The sequence below is a fragment of the Mustela putorius genome, unplaced genomic scaffold (genome assembly GCF_011764305.1).
Source record: "Mustela putorius furo isolate JIRA1106 unplaced genomic scaffold, ASM1176430v1.1 tig00000842_pilon_pilon_pilon, whole genome shotgun sequence".
Lineage (NCBI taxonomy): Eukaryota > Metazoa > Chordata > Mammalia > Carnivora > Mustelidae > Mustela > Mustela putorius.
Window position 1 is genome coordinate 3,630,845 of NW_025421493.1, and position 19,901 is coordinate 3,650,745.

At 39.6% G+C, this 19,901-nt stretch overlaps 1 protein-coding gene across 1 annotated transcript; it reads right to left on the bottom strand.

Annotated features, from left to right (window-relative positions):
- Positions 1–491: 491 nt before the first annotated feature.
- TMSB15A (thymosin beta 15A) lies at positions 492–1,588 on the bottom strand. Its single transcript, XM_004828411.2, is given in 3 exon segments — positions 492–529; positions 1,488–1,512; positions 1,514–1,588. Coding segments are annotated over 3 exon segments (138 nt in total).
- Positions 1,589–19,901: the final 18,313 nt, after the last annotated feature.

Below are 19,901 nucleotides of genomic sequence, written 5' to 3' on the forward strand. Positions count from 1 at the left end.
GAATTTTCCCTGTGACTAATCTCCTAAAGTGGCTTTAAGCCATTTCGTTTGGCTAAAATGAGTACCTTTGGTGCACTTTCATTCCTTAGAAGACCACCAAGAATGGGCCACCAGAATCTCAAAACAATGACTATACTTATTATTTTATCACTACATTAGAAATGAAAATAAACTGAGAAGTTACAAATGCATGCCACTTCATGAATATCGTCAAGCAGCAGATTCATCCACTGTAGAAAGTTAAAAATAGTTTAACTTTGGGGATGCAAGGAATACACAAACAAAGGTCATAAATGGTAAGATTATTGACAGCACCTTCCATATGGCATGTATGTATCAATGGAAAATTTTAAAAAGGGAATATTGGCTGGGAAGGGAAGAAATCAGAAGATGCCTAAAATTTCTACAAACATATAGGCTTATATAAAACAAGCCCCAAACTGAGATACTTAAGGAATGTTGAAATTTGGTGTAGGCAGGAGATCCCCATTTTATGACGTTTGAACACACTCTTTCTCTTGTTGGATAGCTGGGGGGTGGGGGAAACAAACACACACACAAATCATTAAGAAGGCATATTCCTAGGAGTAAGTTCAGTTTTCTTCCAAGAGGTAACTGCCAAGTTATTGAAGCTTGCCATATCTGCTTTAAATTTAGAAGGCTAAGGCACTAACCACAAAACCCCAGTTGAGTGTTTGTGTTGCATGTGCACACATGTTAACCACCTGAACATTTATGAGAACATACATCAACTACATATTTTTTTCATGTGAGAGGCAGATTTACGCTATTGCCATTTTTTCCATAGATTATTCTGAGACTGAAGAGGAAGTGAAGCATTTTCCTCAGATTTATCTATCACTACATAATTAGGAAGTTATAACCTTTCAGGTACTTCTGACTTAACTGCATTATCAAATAACACTGACATGACAAAAAGTGCCCCTCAGGTTTGTGAATATGCTTGGAGTTTTTCTATCAGGCTGTAATTCTCAAAGGAAAATCTGATCCTTTGAAGTCTGGGAACTTTGAGTGTCCCCCAAATCTAAACTTTTTCTCTACCTTATCTTGTCAATCAGGTAGAGAAAGCCAATACTGCAGCTTGTGTCGTTCTTTAGGAATGAAATCATGGATCCAACCTGCTAGATGCAGAAAATGCCTAATAACCATAAAGTGGATGAAACTAAGACTTTTCTAGTCCTTAGTCTAATATTCCAAGATTAGTTATAATGAGATTTTTAGTAATTTTCCAACAAGAAACGAGATTTTTATTTTCCCATTACTTCTTGGGTCTATCTCATGAGAACCACTTATATAACTGAAGTAAGAAAACAACTATTTGATATTTTCAACTGTTGCATTAAATACAATGGTACTCTAATTATTGCTTAGTCAGTGGCAAAATTTACTGGAATAGTTTATTTTCTGAGCCTATAAACGTTCACCATTGTTTTTCTCCACTAGAAACCCCCAGTCCCATGACTTACTTTCCTGTAAAGGGAGAGTATTTTTTTTCTTCAGTATTGGTTTTCTTCAGTTTTGACCTGTCAAACTTCTTCACTTCAGACAAGTCTGGCTTATCACTCATCTTGACTAAAAGAAAGACTGAAAAAAGTTTTAACTTAAAATCAGCATAACTAATGTCATACTAAGGAATCACAGCCAATAATTCTCATATTTAATATCAATGTGTATTTTATCTGCTGATTTTCAACAAGAAAAAAAGCACACATCTTAGAAAAGTCATGTTTTTATTAGAATACTTTGAATTACACATCACTGCCCCATTTCCAATAAGCAGTAAAAGCCTGAATCAGGATGCACTAGAAACCAAGATGCTATAAAATCCAGAGTCAGTATGTCTGACTCTTTTACATAAGAGCTGAGGTCAAATGGAGGTGACAGAAGCACAAGAAGAGATAGAGATAGAAGAAAAATAAGGACTGTGTTTAACCAACTAACGATTTTGTAACAAGAGACAGCATTTATTTGAGCAAATTCATATTGCATTCAATTAATTTGGGACATTTTTCTTGGATAGTAAGAAGCAGAATTAAAAAAAGGGTTAAAAAAAAAAGGAGGGTGGCATAAGTTGCACTAGTTTCTTTCCATTTTATCTGCCCAAAGATAGATTCAGGAGCCACAATAAGAGAGGGAGAGGATTTAATCCAGTTATAACTAATTACATGTCTCATATTAGCTCCTTTTGGCACTGGTTTGTAAATGCTGGCAGAAGACACAGCTAATTAGGATCAGACCAAGGACTTCAGCTGAGGAATAAACCAAATAGAGTTGATTTTTACTTCATCATGTTTTCTCTGCATAAGGAGAGTTTAGGAGATGAGGCGCCCTGTGACCATTCTAGATTTATCTGAGCAGAGACAACTGAAGAGCCCAGAGATGGGAAAACAAAGGGTCCAGCTCGTGCCTGGTCCCATTCTGGTGGGGTTAAGACACGTCTAGTGCCCAGAGTAGAATGGAGAGGCCCCCAAACAGCCAGAAGTCCCGAGTATGTCTCCCTTCCATCGAGGTCACCCCAAGACCTGATAAGCGACCAGTCGCCCATCTCCAGAGGTAGGAAAACAGGGACTAACAAATTATAAAGGGCTGGGCACATGGGCCGTTTTGTCAGGAGCACTTCGCTTACATTTTAAAATAACCATCATCTTTGTTGGGCGCACATCCCACCTTTTGGCCACAGGAAGGGAGAACGCAAAGCACCAACTCCAGAGGGTCCAAACCCGGCAGCACCCATATTCCTCTAAGTCTCAGGCGTGCAGCCACCGCAGACAGGCCGGCCTTCCAAGGACCCACCCTGGGAGTACTCCGCAACGCTCAGAGGCGGCGCCGCAAAAGACAAAGGCGCGGACTCTCTAGGAGACGCAGTTAGAAAACCCCAATCCCGACTCAGCCCCACCAGTTCCCGAGAGACCGACCCCTTCCGCCCTGCAGCTGCTGCGCCCTCCTGCCCCCATAGTATTCTGGCTCCGCCAGGACGGCAGGTCCTTACCTGATGGCTTGAAGACGGTTGAAAGGACGACGGCTGGACCAACGCTGCTCCACACACTGGACGAGGTTAACCTTCCTGCGTGGCACCCTGCAGTTATAAGTCGTGGAGCCCACCCAGCTCCTGACCCCTCCCCAACCACTTGATTGGCTGAGGGATCCCAGGTCCTCCTCTTCGCTGCCCCCAACTCCCCCCTCCCCGGGCTTTCTTCTTGTAGGCTTGAGTCCACTGTCTCTCCTCTACACAGGACCTCTCTCCTGCATCAGTGTCTTGATGACGTCATACTGGAGCCACCTCCCCAGACACTTGTCTAAGCCTTCTCTGATTCGCCGCCAAGGGATTGCCTGCCTGCCTCCCTGGTCTCTCCCACTATTTTCTTGCTAAGGATCCACTTCCCTCCTTCCCAAGTTCACTCATTCTTCCAATATAATTGGGTCCTCTACAATAAGCAAGCGCTTCTTTCTTGCCCAGTTAGGTTCCAACGTCTGGAACCGGGTTTTATAGCCATGGAATCTAAGTACTCTGTGATAACCAAACAATTGTTTAGAAATAATGTGCAGTGGCGTCTGTTCAAATCCTTGGCCAGGTCGTGGAGGAGGGGAGCTCCTTGAGAGGGTGGGCAGTTCAGTCATTCACCCCCACGGCTGAACTTTTCTGTCACAGTGGTGCTCTCCTATGTAAAAGTCACATTTTCAATTTTCTCAGCCACTGAACGTGGTAGTAGTCAGTTTAGGGTAATCACAGGAGGATCTACTGAGGCTATTCATCATTTATCTCCCAATCCCTAGCACTTTGCTTGGCCCACAGAAGACACTAAATACCTGTCTATAGATTGAAGTAATACATCTGTGATAGAGCAGAAATGTGGGACAGTAGCACCCACCCAGTGTCCATGTTGGGGGAGGAAAGTGAGGATCCAGTAGTTACTTGGAAGGACTAAATGTTCAAAGTCATTTTCTGGATACTCACACAGAACCTTAGAGCATTAAGGTAAGATGGAGATAGGACGATGTTTTTAGCTTGTATCCAATATTTGCCATATGGTTCATATATGGTGGTAAAGATACTCTGCATAGATCAGCATCCACTCTGTCCATGAGGATTTCTCAAGCCCTTTTCTTCTCTCCAGTCATTCCTTTTTCTGTGTTCTTGTGACACTTAGTGTTAATTTGAGAGTTTTGTATGTTTGTTGAAGAAATGTTTAAAGCAGAAAGCCACCCTCATTCAACAAATAATATTTATTGAGTGCCTACAATGTCCCAGACACTAAATATAATAAACAATGTTTCCATGACTCAGGTTTGAATGTTTTTAACATTTTGGTTTATTTACTTTTTTTAAAGAATAAAAATAGTACAGAAAAACTGAGGTTCCCTTGACCCTTGCCTTGTGTCCATTTACTCTCCCACTTCCCCAGAGGCAGTCCAATCTTGAATGTGAAGTACAGTTTCTAGACTATTTTTCTATCATTACTGATTTATGCAATCTCTGTTTCTAAGAATGACAGAGTACATTGTGTGGTCCAGTGCTCCACGTGTAAGACTGAATTTCCACATTATTTGGGGTCAACAGGAAGTTCGAGACACCCAACCACCCCACCAAACCCCAAAATTCAAAATCTTCCTTGAATCTATCTGCCTTGAATCTATCAGAATTCACCTAATAACAATGTTTATCTTCATTTATGCCAGTTACCACAAGAACCCTGAGATCCCCCATGACACCCCTCAAATCCTCCATTTTAACCTCCATAAAGCTGTGACCACATCCCTTCCCTAGTTTCTCACACCCCTTCCTTATTCCTAAAACAAAATTCACCCTCAGTAATTCCCCTATATCTTCAACCTCTTCTCTAAATCTGTCCTTTATTATCTTCCCCTAACAGAAACCAGGCTCTCCCTCTGAGGACTCTGTGTACCCTGAAGCCCACTCAAGAGAAGTATATGATTTTTCTCTCACACCACTACCGTACCACAGAACCTGAATGCTGAATAAATGTCTTTCTTGCTTCTCATTGCTGCCTTAGGCAATTCCTCTCTCACATCTTTAAAAACTGCTGGCTTTTGGCAGCTTATCACCAACTAGCCTTTATTGTTGTCATCTACCAAACTTCATTTTCCCATCTCTCCTTATAATTTGAAGATTTTAGCTCCTGGAATGTGGTCACTCTCAATGAAGTAGTACTGTCCTAATACCTGGTGAGCTCAAGAACAACCATTCTGACGCACTGACTCCCTCAGTTCCTTGAACATTTCTCCTTCATGACATTGTCCTTAACCCCACCTCAGCTACTCACTCACATGGTCATACCCTGGGCCCTGTCATAGCTATTTTAGCAACTTCTCCATAATCTCAATTTCAAACTTTCCTCTTTCTAACTATCACCTCCTTTCTTTTCAGCTCACTCAGAATTCAACCTTCTTTAAACTCACCAAAATCTCCAACCCATAGATCTTATCAGATTTCATCATCCCTTGCTCCCTTATTGATTTTTCTCCCCCTCCTTCTCCAGCTTAAATGTTATGTTCAGTCTTCATTAACACTTGTTTACATGTACCCTGTACTCTCCTACCCCTCTATCACTTTGTATTGTTTCCTTGGAAAAATCATAACCATGACTAAACCAAATACACCTCAAGGAGCTTGAACCCACACAGCTAAACCTAGCTGGAGGAAAATGCACAACCACATGAATAACTTTAACTTGTCTAACATGAACTTCAACCAGGCCCTTAATGCTGCCAGTAAATTACTCAATTACTCAATAGACCTCCTCTTCCTTAAATTTCCAAATGTTTTAAGTTATAATTTCATACTTTCTCTCTCCTCAAACTCCCAACACCACCTCCCCATCCCAACTTTTCTGTTACTTTCTATTTTACTAGAAAATTGTAGGTATCAAAAGTGAACTTTCACTGACTTCTACCACCACATCATTTCACCTATCCACACTTGAATCTGTATACATAGACTTCTTGTTGATACCTTTATTAATCAGAGTTCTCAAGAGAAAGAGAACCAATGGGATAGATAGGTAGATGATAGAAAGATATGTAGGGGATTTATTATGAGGGATTGACTTATGTGATCATGAAGGCTGAGAAGTCCCACGATCTGCTAAGTGAAAGCTGGAGGCCCAGCAAAGCCAGTGTTGAACTTCTGGTCAAATTCTGAAAGCCCAAGAACCCAGGGCCAGAGGGTGGCTATGGGAGGTGGGGAGCATGCAATGGTATAAGTCCCAATCCAGTTTCAAAGACCTGAGAACCAGGAGTACCAATATCAAGGGCAGGAGAAGAAGAATATCTTAGCTTAAGCAGAGAGAATAAATTTGACCTTTCTCTGCATTTTTTCTATTTGAGCCCTCAACAGATTGGATGAAGCCCACTAACATTGGTGAGGGCAATTATTTTTACTCAGTATACTGATCAAAATTCTAATCTCTCCTAAAAACACCCTTGCAGACACACCCAAAAAAGCACAGTCAAGTTGACACATAAAATTAACCATCATAGAAATTGTCTTATATAAATTAGCCAAAAAGTCTTCAATATGAATGAAATAGAGAAGGATATGCTTGAAAGAATGCTAAAAAATTTCGAGGAACTTTAAAATTTGCTAGTATATATAGAAAACTATTAAATTTTAAATGCTTTTTAGAAATAATAAAACTGTTGTGTCCTAAAATTGACTAAAAACATTTTGGGATTATTTGGGTTGTCCAAATATAAAAAGAAAACCAAAAAAGATATTTTTAAATCTCAAGAGGAATTAAACTAACCTACCATAAGTAAAATAAATTTTTGCAAACTGGATTTCAGAGAACTATGTCATTAAATTAATAAGGAGATAAGTCAATAAATGTCATGAAACAAGTCAAATATTTAAGTGACTGGAGAGAGAATATCATTTCAAAAAGATTGTAAAGATCTGTAGTACATATTATCCTATTAAACATTAAGCCAAGGACTTGTGTAAGTCCAAGTTCTCCAGAGAAACAGAACCAGTAGGATATATTTACTTCAAAGAGTTTTGTTTATTTACATTTATTTCAAGGAACTGTCTTATGTAACTGTGGGGACTGGCGAGTCTGAATTCCACAGAACAGGCCAACATGCACATGCAGGAATTAATGCTACAGTCTTGCAACAGAATTTCTTCTTCCTCTGGGAAACCCGAGTTTTTGCCCTTAAGAACTTTCAGGAAAAAAAGGGGGGCACCTGAGTGGCTCAGCTAGTTGAATATCTTACTTGGTTTTGGCCCAGGTCCACGTAGGGGTCATGGGATTGAGCCCAACTTTTAGCAACCCACCCTTCCTGCTGCTGAGACCCCTGTTGGACTCTATGTTCAGCTGAGAGTCTTCTTGCTTGGGATTCTTTCTCTCCCTTTGCGCCTACCCACCCCCCACCACATGGTCACATGCTGTCTTTTTCTCTCTAAAAATAAATACATAAATATTAAGAAAAAAAACTTTTAGTAGATTGGATGAGGCCCACCTACACTATCAAGAATAATCTTTATTTAAAGTCACCTGATTTCAGATGTTAACCACATCTACAAATACCTCATCACCAATGTCTAGATGGATGTTTAATAAATGAATACTATATGAATACTATAGCCTAGCCCAGTTAACATATCACAGTAACTAAAACACCTTCGTCAAGAACCCTCTCTGGAAGACTAAGTAAGTTCCTTTTGAAACTTTTGCTCTAACAATCTCAAGTCTGCTCTAATGGTTTTTCAATATACAGATTGCCACACACCGTTCTTTCAGCTCAATAAAAATTTATTGAATATCTACAATGTGGTACGTACTATTGGAGTGCCTGTCCCCAAGAAACTCCATAAATTTGAGCTTTTGCAGTTAGTAAGTTTATTTGATCTATTATTACCACTTATTACCTTTAACCAAATGTGTCAGCATTCAAAGGATGCATCTGTATAGACTACTGAAAAAACTTCACCAATAAGATTTGATAAGGGGGGAGGAGTCAAGACAGCGGAGAAGTAGCAGGCTGAGACTACTTCAGGTAGCAGGAGATCAGCTACATAGCTTATCTAAAGATTGCAAACATCTACAAATCCAACAGCAGATGGAAGAGAAGAAGAACAGCAATTCTAGAACAGAAAATCAATCAATCACTTTCTGAAAGGTAAGACTGGCGAAGAAGTGACTCCAAAGCGACGGGAAGATAGACCGCAGGGGGAGGGGCCGGCTCCCGTCAAGTGGTGGAACAACGGAGCACAAAATCGGGATTTTAAAGTCTGTTCCGCTTAGGGACATCACTCCAGAGGCTAAACCGGGGTGAAGCCCATGCAGGGTCAGCGTGGCCTCAGGTCCCACAGGGTCACAGAAGGATCGGGGGTGTCTGAGTGTACCAGAGCTTACAGGTATTAGAACGGGAAAGCCGGCTACAGAGACAGAGCCAAGGAGTGAGCTCTCAGCTTGGGGTTACCCTGAACCAGTAACAGGCTTGGTGAGCTCGGAGTGGAGCATGGCTGGAGGCCAGGGAGATGGGAGTAAATGGGCGCTGTTCTCTGAGGGTGCACTGAGGAGTGGGGCTCCTCCGGGCTGGAAACCAGGAGGCCACCATTTTCATTCCCGTCCTCCAGAACACTATGGAAAGCGCTCAGGGGACAAAAGCTCCCAAAAGCAAACCTGAGTGGATTACTCAGCCCGGTCCCTGGTAGGGGCAGTGCAATTCCGCCTGGGGCAAAGACACTTGAGAATCACTACACCAGGCCCCTCCCTCAGAAGATCAAAAAGAAATCCAGCCAGGACCAAGTTCAGCTACCAAGGGGTTCAGTTTCAATACCAAGGACAGCACCGGAATTCCAGAGGAGGAGAAAGCAAACCACGGAACACATGGCTTTCTCCCCATGATTCTTTAGTCTTGCAGTTAATTTAATTTTTTCTTCTTTTTCATTTTTTTCTCCTCTTCTGCTAATTTTTTTAACTTTTACCCTTTTCTTTTTTAACGTTTTTTAACTAGTTTGTCATATATATATATATATATATATATGAAAAACTATATATACTTTTTTCTATTTTAGATTTTTTCTTTATCCGTTTTCTTTTTTAATTGTTTTTCTTTTTTTACTTTCTGAAACTCTTTTTATCCCCTTTCTCCCCCCTCACGATTTGGGATCTCTTCTGATTTGGTTAAAGCATATTTTCCTGGGGTTGTTGCCACCCTTTTAGTATTTTATTGCTCCTTCATATACTCTTATCTGGACAAAATGACAAGGCAGAAAAATTCACCACAAAAAAAAGAACAAGAGGGGCGCCTGGGTAGCTCAGTGGGTTAAGCCGCTGCCTTCGGCTCAGGTCATGATCTCAGAGTCCTGGGATCAAGCCCCGCATCAGGCTCTCTGCTCAGCAGGAAGCCTGCTTCCTCCTCTCTCTCTCTGCCTGCCTCTCTGCCTGCTTGTCATCTCTCTCTGTCAAATAAATAAATAAAATCTTTAAAAAAAAAAAAGAACAAGAGAAGAATAAATGAAACAAGATGGGATTGGGAGGGAGACAAACCATAAGTGACTCTTAATCTCACAAAACAAACTGAGGGTTGCTGGGGGGAGGGGGTTTAGGAGAAGAGGGTGGGATTATGGACATTGGGGAGGGTATGTGCTTTGGTGAGTGCTGTGAAGTGTGTAAACCTGGTGATTCACAGACCTGTACCCCTGGGGATAAAAATATAAAAAATAAAAAAATTTTAAAAAAAAGAACAAGAGGCAGTACCAAAGGCTAGGGACCTAATCAATACAGACATTGGTAATATGTCAGATCTGGAGTTCAGAATGACAATTCTCAAGGTTCTAGCTGGGCTCAAAAAAGGCATGGAAGATATTAAAGAAACCCTCTCAGGAGATATAAAAGCCCTTTCTGGAGAAATAAAAGAAATAAAATCTAACCAAGTTGAAATTTTAAAAAAAGCTATTAATGAGGTGCAATCAAAAATGGAGGCTCTTACTGCTAGGATAAAAGAGGCAGAGGAAAGAATTAGTGATATAGACACCAAATGACAGAGAATAAAGAAGCTGAGCAAAAGAGGGACAAACAGCTACTGGACCACGAGGGGAGAATTCGAGAAATAAGTGACATCATAAGATGAAACAACATTAGAATAATTGGGATTCCAGAAGAAGAAGAAAGAGAGAGGGGAGCAGAAGGTATATTGGAGAGAATTATTGGAGAGAATTTCCCCAATATAGCAAAGGGAACAAGCATCAAAATCCAGGAGGTGCAGAGAACCCCCCTCAAAACCAATAAGAATAGGTCCACACCCTGTCATCTAATAGTACAGTTTACAAGTCTTAGTGACAAAGAGAAAATCCTGAAAGCAGCCTGGGAAATGAAGTCTGTAACATACAATGGTAAAAATATTAGATTGGCAGCAGACTTATCCACAGAGACGTCGCAAGTCGGAAAGAGCTGGCATGATATATTCAGAGCACTAAACGAGAAAAACATGCAGCCAAGAATACTATGTCCAGCTAGGCTATCATTGAAAATAGGAGAGATTAAAAGCTTGCAGGACAAACAGAAACTGAAAGAATTTGCAAACACCAAACCAGCTCTACAAGAAATATTGAAAGTGGTCCTCTAAGCAAAGAGAGAGCCTAAAAGTAGTAGATCAGAAAGGAACAGAGACAATATACAGTAACAGTCACCTTACAGGCAATACAATGGCACTAAATTCATATCTCTCAATAGTTACCCTGAATGTTAATGGGCTAAATGCCCCAATAAAAAGACAAAGGGTATAAGAATAGATAAAAAAACAAAACCCATCTATATGTTGCCTCCAAGAAACTCATTTTAAGCCCGAAGACACCTCCAGATTTAAAGTGAGGGGGTGGAAAACAATTTACCATGCTAATGGACATCAGAAGAAAGCAGGAGTGACAAACCTTATGTCAGATCAATTAGATTTTAAGCCAAAAACTGTAATAAGAGATCAGGAAGGACACTATATCATAATCAAAGGATCTGTCCAACAAGAAAATCTAACAATTTTAAATAGCTATGCCCCTAACGTGGGAGCAGCCAACTATATAAACAAATTAATAACAAAATAAAAGAAATACATCAACAATAATACAGTAATAGTAGGGGGCTTTAACACTCCCCTCACTGAAATGGACAGATCATCCAAGCAAAATATCAACAAGGAAATAAAGGCCTTAAATGACACACTGGACCAGCTGGACATCACAGATATATTCAGAACATTTCATCCCAAAGCAACAGAATATACATTCTTCTCTAGTGCACATGGAACATTCTCCAGAATAGATCACATCCTGGGTCCTAAATCAGACCTCAACTGGAATCAAAAGATTGGGATCATTCCCTGTATATTTTCAGACCACAAGGCTCTGAAGATAGAACTCAATCACAAGAGGAAGGTTGGAAAGAACCCAAATACATGGAGACTAAACAGCATTCTTCTAAAAAATGAATGGGTCAACAAGGAAATTAAAGAAGAATTGAAAAAATTCATGCAAACAAATGATAATAAAAACACAACTGTTCAAAATCTGTGGGACACAACAAAGGCAGTCCTGAGAGGAAAATATATAGTGGTACAAGCCTTACTCAAGAAACAAGAAAGGTCTCAGGTACACAACCTAACCCTAATCTAAAGGAGCTTGAGAAAGAACAGGAAAGAAACCCTAAAGCCAGCAGGAGAAGAGAAATCATAAAGATGGGAGAAGAAATCAATGAAATAGAAACCAAAAAAACAATAGAACAAATCAATGAAACTAGGAGCTGGTACTTTGAAAGAATTAATAATATTGATAACCCCCTGGCCAGACTTATCAAAAAGAAAAGAGAAAGGACCCAAATAAATAAAATCATGAATGAAAGAGGAGAGATCGCAACTAACACCAAAGAAATACAAACTATTATAAGAATATACTATGAGCAACTCTACGCCAACCAATTTGACAATCTGGAAGACATAGATGCATTCCTAGAGACATATAAACTACCACAACTGAACCAGGAAGAAATAGAAAGGCTGAACAGATGCATAATCAGTAAGGAGATTTAAACAATCATCAAAAATCTCCAAACAAACAAAAGCACAGGGCCACATGGCTTCCCAGGCAAATTCTACCAAACATTTAAAGAAGAACTAATTCCTATTCTCCTGAAACTGTTCCAAAAAATAGAAATGGAAGGAAAACTTCCAAACTCATTTTATGAGGCCAGCATCACCTTGATCCCAAAACCAGACAAGGATCCCATCAAAAAAGAGAACTACAGACCAATATCCTTGATGAACACGGATGCGAAAATTCTCACCAATATACTAGCCAATAGGATTCAACAGTACATTAAAAGGATTATTCACCACAGCTAAGTGGGATTTATTCCAGGGCTGCAAGGTTGGTTCAACATCCGCAAATCAATCACTGTGATACAACACATTAATAAAAGAAAGAACAAGAACCATAGGATACTCTCAATAGATGCTGAAAAAGCATTTGACTAAGTACAGCATCCCTTCCTGATCAAAACTCTTCAAAGTGCAGGGATAGAGGGCACATACCTCAATATCATCCAAGCCATCTATGAAAAACCCACTGCAAATACCATTCTCAATGGAGAAAAACTGAAAGCTTTTCCGCTAAGGTCCGGAACACGGCAGGGATGTCATTTATCACCACTGCTATTCAACATAGTACTAGAAGTCCTAGTCTCAGCAATCAGACAACAAAAGGAAATTAAAGGCATCCAAATCGGCAAAGAAGAAGTCCAACTATCACTCTTCGCAGATGATATGATACTATATGTGGAAAGCCCAAAAGACTCCACTCCAAAACGCTAGAACTTGTACAAGAATTCGGTAAAGTGTCAGGATATAAAATCAATGCACAGAAATCAGTTGCATTTCTCTACACCAACAACAAAACAGAAGAAAGAGAAATTAAGGAGTCCACCCCATTTACAATTGCACCCAGAACTATAAGATACCTAGGAATAAACTTAACCAAAGAGGCTAAGAATCTATACTCAGAAAACTATAGAATACTCATGAAAGAAATTGAGGAAGACACAAAGAAATGGAAAAATGTTCCATGCTCCTGGATTGGAAGAATAAATATTGTGAAAATGTCTATGCTACCTAAAGCAATCTACACATTTAAAGCAATTCCTATCAAAGTACCACCCATTTTCTTCAAAGAAATGGAACAAATAATCCTAAAATTTATATGGAACCAGAGAAGACCTCAAATAGCCAAAAGAATATTGAAAAAGAAAGCCAGAGTTGGTGGCATCATAATTCCGGAGTTCAAGCTCTATTATAAAGCCGTAATCAGCAAGACAGCATGGTACTGGCACAAAAACAGACACATAGATCAATGGAACAGAATAGAGAGCCCAGAAATAGACCCTCAACTCTATGGTCTACTTATCTTCGACAAAGCAGGAAAGAATGTCCAATGGAAAAAAGACAGCCTCTTCAATAAATGGTGCTGGGAAAATTGGACAGCCACATGCAGAAAAATGAAATTGGACCATTTCCTTATACCACACACAAAAATAGACTCAAAATGGATGAAGGACCTCAATGTGAGAAAGGAATGCATCAAAATCCTTGGGGAGAACAAAGACAGCAACCTCTTCGACCTCAGCCACAGCAACATCTTCCTAGGAACATCGCCAGAGGCAAGGGAAGTAAGGGCAAAAATGAACTATTGGTATTTTATCAAGATCAAAAGCTTTTGCACAGCAAAGGAAATAGTTAACGAAACCAAAAGACAACTGACAGAATGGGAGAAGGTATTTGCAAATGACATCAGATAAAGGGCTAGTGTCTAAAATTTATAAAGAACTTAGCAAACTCAACACCCAAAGAACAAATAATCCAATCAAGAAATGGGCAGAAGAAATGAACAGACATTTCTGCAAAGGCATCCAGATGGCCAACAGACACTGAAAAAGTGCTCCATATCACTTCACATCAGGGAAATACAAATCAAAACCACAATGAGATATCACCTCACACCAGTCAGAATGGCTAAAATGAACAAGTCAGGAAATAACAGATGCTGGCCAGGATGAGGGTTCCTCCTACACTGTTAGTGGGAATGCAAGCTGGTGCAACCACTCTGGAAAACAGCATGGAAGTTCCTCAAAATGTTGAAAATAGAACTACCCTATGACCCAGCAATTGCACTACTGGGTATTTACCCTAAAGATACAAACGTAGTGATCCAAAGGGGCACATGCACCCGAATGTTTATAGCAGCAATGCCTACAATAGCCAAACTATGGAAAGAAACTAGATGTCCATCAACAGATGAATGGATAAAGAAGAAGTGGTATATATACACAATGGAATACTATGCAGCCATCAAAAGAAACGAAATCTTGCCATTTGTGATGACGTGGATGGAACTAGAGGGTATCATGCTTAGTGATGTAAGTCATTAGGAGAAAGACAACTATCATATGATCTCCCTAATATGAGGAAGTGGAGATGCAACATGGGGGCTTAAGTGGGTAGGAGAAGAATAAATGAAACAAGATGGGATTGAGAGGGAGAAAAACCATAAGTGACTCTTCATCTCACAAAACAAACTGAGGGTTGCGGGGGGGAGGGGGGCTGGGAGAAGGTGGGTGGGGTTATGGACATTGGGGAGGGTATGTGCTATGGTGAGTGTTGTGAATTGTGTAAACCTGGCGATTCTCAGGCCTGTACACCTGGGGATAAAAATATGTTATATGTTTATAAAAAATTTTTTAATTTTCTAAAAAATAAAAATAAAAGATTTGATGAGTTGCTTGTCTATCAACATATCTCTTGGATGTCAGCATTAGGGGTCCTTTTACAATCTCAAAAGTTTCCTCTACTGTGTTTATCGTAAATTTAAGAATGACTTCATTATTATATGAACACAATGAGGCCATAACATCCTCTCTATATCCTGGCTTTTATATGATTTACATTCCTTATCTTTCAAGTTTATACTGCTCTGTTTTTACCTACCCTTTCTTATGTATTTATTCACTTTTACTACACTAGTTGGTTTTTGCTAAAAATCATGAAGTAAGACCAAAATAAGGATGTTTGCTGCATAGAAGCTGGAGTGTAAGGGGGTTGATGCAACCTCATTTTGTTGACCATTTGCAGTGGTATTTTCTTTATGGTCTGTGTAAGAGAAGTTGCACCTTAAGGTAAAACTATGATTGTTGGGGTATCACAATTGCTGACCTGAAGTTTTATGTAAAAAATTGCAGCTGCTCTCTTTCCACATAATTTTAGTCCTGGTAGCCATATCATCTTTGTTCCTACAGCTGTGATCCAAACTAAGGTCATTATCAAGCGACATTTGTTGCTGGTCCTCACTTAATCTTGGCTTAGTTAATCGAGCTTTTGTCTACGGAATTGGCTCAATCTTACTTACCCATATTTCTTCCCATTCCATTGCTCTTAGGACCAAACACTTTCTTGACCAAGTTTCCTCCTGTTTCTTGCCAGTAATCCCAAGTCTAATCTCTTATTTCTGGACTATAGTTCCCTAGTATTAGATCTCCCTGTATTTCACTGCCTACTTTTCTGTATCTTCATCTCCTAACCAAAGCCAATGTCTACTGGAGGTGTACTCTATCTGCTGATCAGAATCCATTATTGGCTCCTCAAAAAAAAACTGATTCTGCTACTCAACCTTTCTTTATAGACTATGTTAAGGAATCTCCCTTGATTACCTGCTACATCCATGCAATTGCCATAACATAAATTAATATCAGCTGCTATTTCTATATCTACAAGTAGAAGGCAGAGGCAATCTTGAAAAAGATACATCTTTATTGGTATCTTAAAATTTGGCATATTATTTTATGGAAAAAAATGTATGTGCTTCTCAAGTAAATTATGTGGTAAAAGGTGAGCATCCCGTCTTCTACCCCCTCTGATGTCATCCCTTGAAAAAATGACAGTTAATAGTTTACAAGCAGGGGTTTACAATTTCACACACATATTATTATTACCTGAGGAGTTTTAAAAAATACTGATACCTGATCTCTACCCAGTGGTCTGCTGCTAAATGTTTAATAACTATTCTGTAGAAGAGGCTGATACATAGCCTTTGTTGATTTTAGTGGTATAAATACTCCCACAATGGCCTATTTTATTTTATTTCTCCTTTTCCTTTTCCTTTTCTTTTTTTCTTTTAATCTATTGTTTTATTTAAATTAAATTAGTTAATATATTCTGTATTATTAGTTTCAGGGGTTGTCAGTGATTCATCAGTCTCATATAACACCCAGTGCTGATTACTCCATCCCCTCACCCTCCTCCCTTCCAACAACCTTGTTTGCTTCCTATGATTAAGAGTCTCTAATGGTTTTTTCCCCTTTCTGATCTCATCTTGTTTTAATTTTTCCTGTATTCCCTCATGATCCTCTGTCTTGTTTCTTAAATTCCACACATGAGTGAGATCATATAATTGTCTTTCTCTGACTAACCTATTTCACTTAGCATAAAACCCTCTAGTTCCATCCACATCGTTGCAAATGGCAAGATTTCATTTTTCTGATGCCTGAGTAGTGTTTCAGTGTGTGTGTGTGTGTGTGTGTGTGTGTGTGTGTGTGTGTGTGTGTTATACAGCATCTTCTTCTTTAACCATTCATCTGTTGATGGGCATCTGGGATCTTTCCATAGTTTGGCTACTGAGGACATTGCTGCTATAAATATTGGGGTGCAGTTATCTGATGACCAATTTTACCCCATCGATGTGAAATAGTAAATTCAACCAGCTGGTAAAATTCCTGAAATTTTTCTAACCAGATCTCATGAGCCAATAGGAGTTGGCTTCAGTGGACCACCGCCTCTACTCTAATCCTATCTCACAATAATTGAATCAGAATCTCTGGGGATAGGCACAAGGTAAATTTGCCTCACACAGAGATTTTGTAAAGTAGTGTTTGACCCCAAGGTTTTTAACTAGACTCTTCTATTTCATAGTAGTGTAACTTTGGGAAACTACAACACCTTTCTTCATCAGCAACATAGGGATATTACTTGTACTTACTTCTTAGGATAATAAAATGAGGATTAAAAGAATTTTGTATGACACTTAGAGCAGTGTCTAGTATGTGAGTTATTCTTATTCTCTCTTAATTCAGTTTCTTCACCTTAGCTGAGCTTCTTTGAGAGGATTGTCCAAACTTACTCTGGCTATCATTTTTTTTTTAATTTTCAGCATAACAGTATTCATTATTTTTGCACCACACCCAGTGCTCCATGCAATCCCTGCCCTTTCTAATACCCACCACCTGGTTCCCCCAACCTACCTCCCCCACCACTTCAAACCGAAGGGGCACTATTTTTTTTTTTATAAACATGTATTTCTATCCCCAAGGGTACAGGTCTGTGAATCGCCAGATTTACACACTTCACATCACTCACCAAAGCACATACCCTCCCCAATGTCCATAACCCCACCCCCTCTTCTCCCAAACCCCCTCCCCCCAGCAACCCTCAGTTTGTTTTGTAAGATGAAGAGTCACTTATGGTTTCGCTCCCTCCCAATCCCATCTTGTTTCATTTATTTTTCTCCTACCCACTTAAGCCCCCATGTTGCATCACCACTTCCTCATATCAGGGAGATCATATGATAGTTGTCTTTCTCTGTTTGACTTATTTCGCTAAGCATGATAGGCTCTAGTTCCATCCATGTTGTCACAAATGGCAAGATTTCATTTCTTTTGATGGCTGCATAGTATCCCATTGTGTATATATACCACATCTTCTGGATCCATTCATCTGTTGATGGACATCTAGGTTCTTTCCATAGTTTTGCTATTGTGGACATTGCTGCGATAAACATTCGGGTGCACGTGACCCTTTGGACCACTACGTTTGTATCTTTAGGGTAAATACCCATTAGTGCAATTGCTGGGTCATAGGGCAGTTCTATTTTCAACATTTTGAGGAACCTCCATGCTGTTTTCCGGAGTGGTTACACCAGCTTGCATTCCCACTAACAGTGTAGGAGGGTTCCCCTTTCTCCACATGCTCGCCAGCATCTGTCATTTCCTGACTTGTTGATTTTAGCCATTCTGACTGGTGTGAGGTGATATCTCATTGTGGTTTTGATTTGTATTTCCCTGATGCCGAGTGATATGGAGCACTTTTTCATGTGTCTGTTGGCCATCTGGATGTCTTCTTTGCAGAAATGCCTGTTCATGTCCTCTGCCCATTTCTTGATTGGATTATTTGTTCCTTGGGTGTTGAGTTTGCTAAGTTCTTTATAGATTCTGGACACTAGTCCTTTATCTGATATGTCGTTTGCAAATATCTTCTCCCATTCTGTCAGTTGTCTTTTGATTTTGTTAACCATTTCCTTTGCTGTGCAAAAGCTTTTGATCTTGATGAAATCCCAATAGTTCATTTTTGCCCTTGCTTCCCTTGCCTTTGGCGATGTTCCTAGGAAGAAGTTGCTGCGGCTGAGGTCGAAGAGGTTGCTGCCTGTGTTCTCCTCAAGGATGTTGATGGATTCCTTTCTCACATTGAGGTCCTTCATCCATTTTGAGTCTATTTTTGTGTGTGGTGTAAGGAAATGGTCCAATTTCATTTTTCTGCATGTGGCTGTCCAATTTTCCCAACACCATTTATTAAAGAGGCTGTCATTTTTCCATTGGACATTCTTTCCTGCTTTGTTGAAGATTAGTTGACCATAGAGTTGAGGGTCTATTTCTGGTCTCTCTATTCTGTTCCATTGATCTATGTGTCTTTTTTTGTGCCAGTACCATGCTGTCTTGATGATGACAGCTTTGTAATAGAGCTTGAAGTCTGGAATTGTGATGCCACCAACGTTGGCTTTCTTTTTCAATATCCCTTTGGCTATTCGAGGTCTTTTCTGGTTCCATATAAATTTTAGAATTATTTGTTCCATTTCTTTGAAAAGGATGAAAAAGATGGATGGAATTATTTTATCCATTTCTTTGAAGAAGATGAAAAAGATGGATGGTACTGTAGATTGCTTTAGATAGCATAGACATTTTCACAATATTTATTCTTCCAATCCAGGAGCATGAAACATTTTTCCATTTCTTTGCATCTTCCTCAATTTCTTTCATGAGTACTTTATAGTTATCTGAGTATAGATTCTGTGCCTCTTTGGTTAGGTTTATTCCTAGGTATCTTGTGGTTTTGGGTGCAATTGTAAATGGGATGGACTCCTTAATTTCTCTTTCTTCTGTCTTGTTGTTGGTGTAGAGAAATGCAACTGATTTCTGTGCATTGATTTTATATCCTGACACTTTACAGAATTCTTGTACAAGTTCTAGCGTTTTGGAGTGGAGTCTTTTGGGCTTTCCACATATAGTATCATATCATCTGCGAAGAGTGATAGTTGGACTTCTTCTTTGCCGATTTGGATGCCTTTAATTTCCTTTTGTTGTCTGATTGCTGAGGCTAGGACTTCTAGTACTATGTTGAATAGCAGTGGTGATAAATGACATCCCTGCCGTGTTCCAGACCTTAGCGGAAAAGCTTTCAGTTTTTCTCCATTGAGAATGGTATTTGCGGTGGGTTTTTCATAGATGGCTTGGATGTTATTGAGGTATGTGCCCTCTATCCCTGCACTTTGAAGAGTTTTGATCAGGAAGGGATGCTGTACTTTGTCAAATGCTTTTTCAGCATCTATTGAGAGTATCCTATGGTTCTTGTTCTTTCTTTTATTGCTGTGTTATATCACATTGACTGATTTGCGGATGTTGAACCAACCTTGCAGCCCTGGAATAAATCCTGCATGGTCGTGGTAAATAATCCTTTTAATGTACTGTTGAATCCTATTGGCTAGTATTTTGGTGAGAATTTTCATATCTGTGTTCATCAAGGATATTGGTCTGTAGTTCTCTTTTTTGATGGGA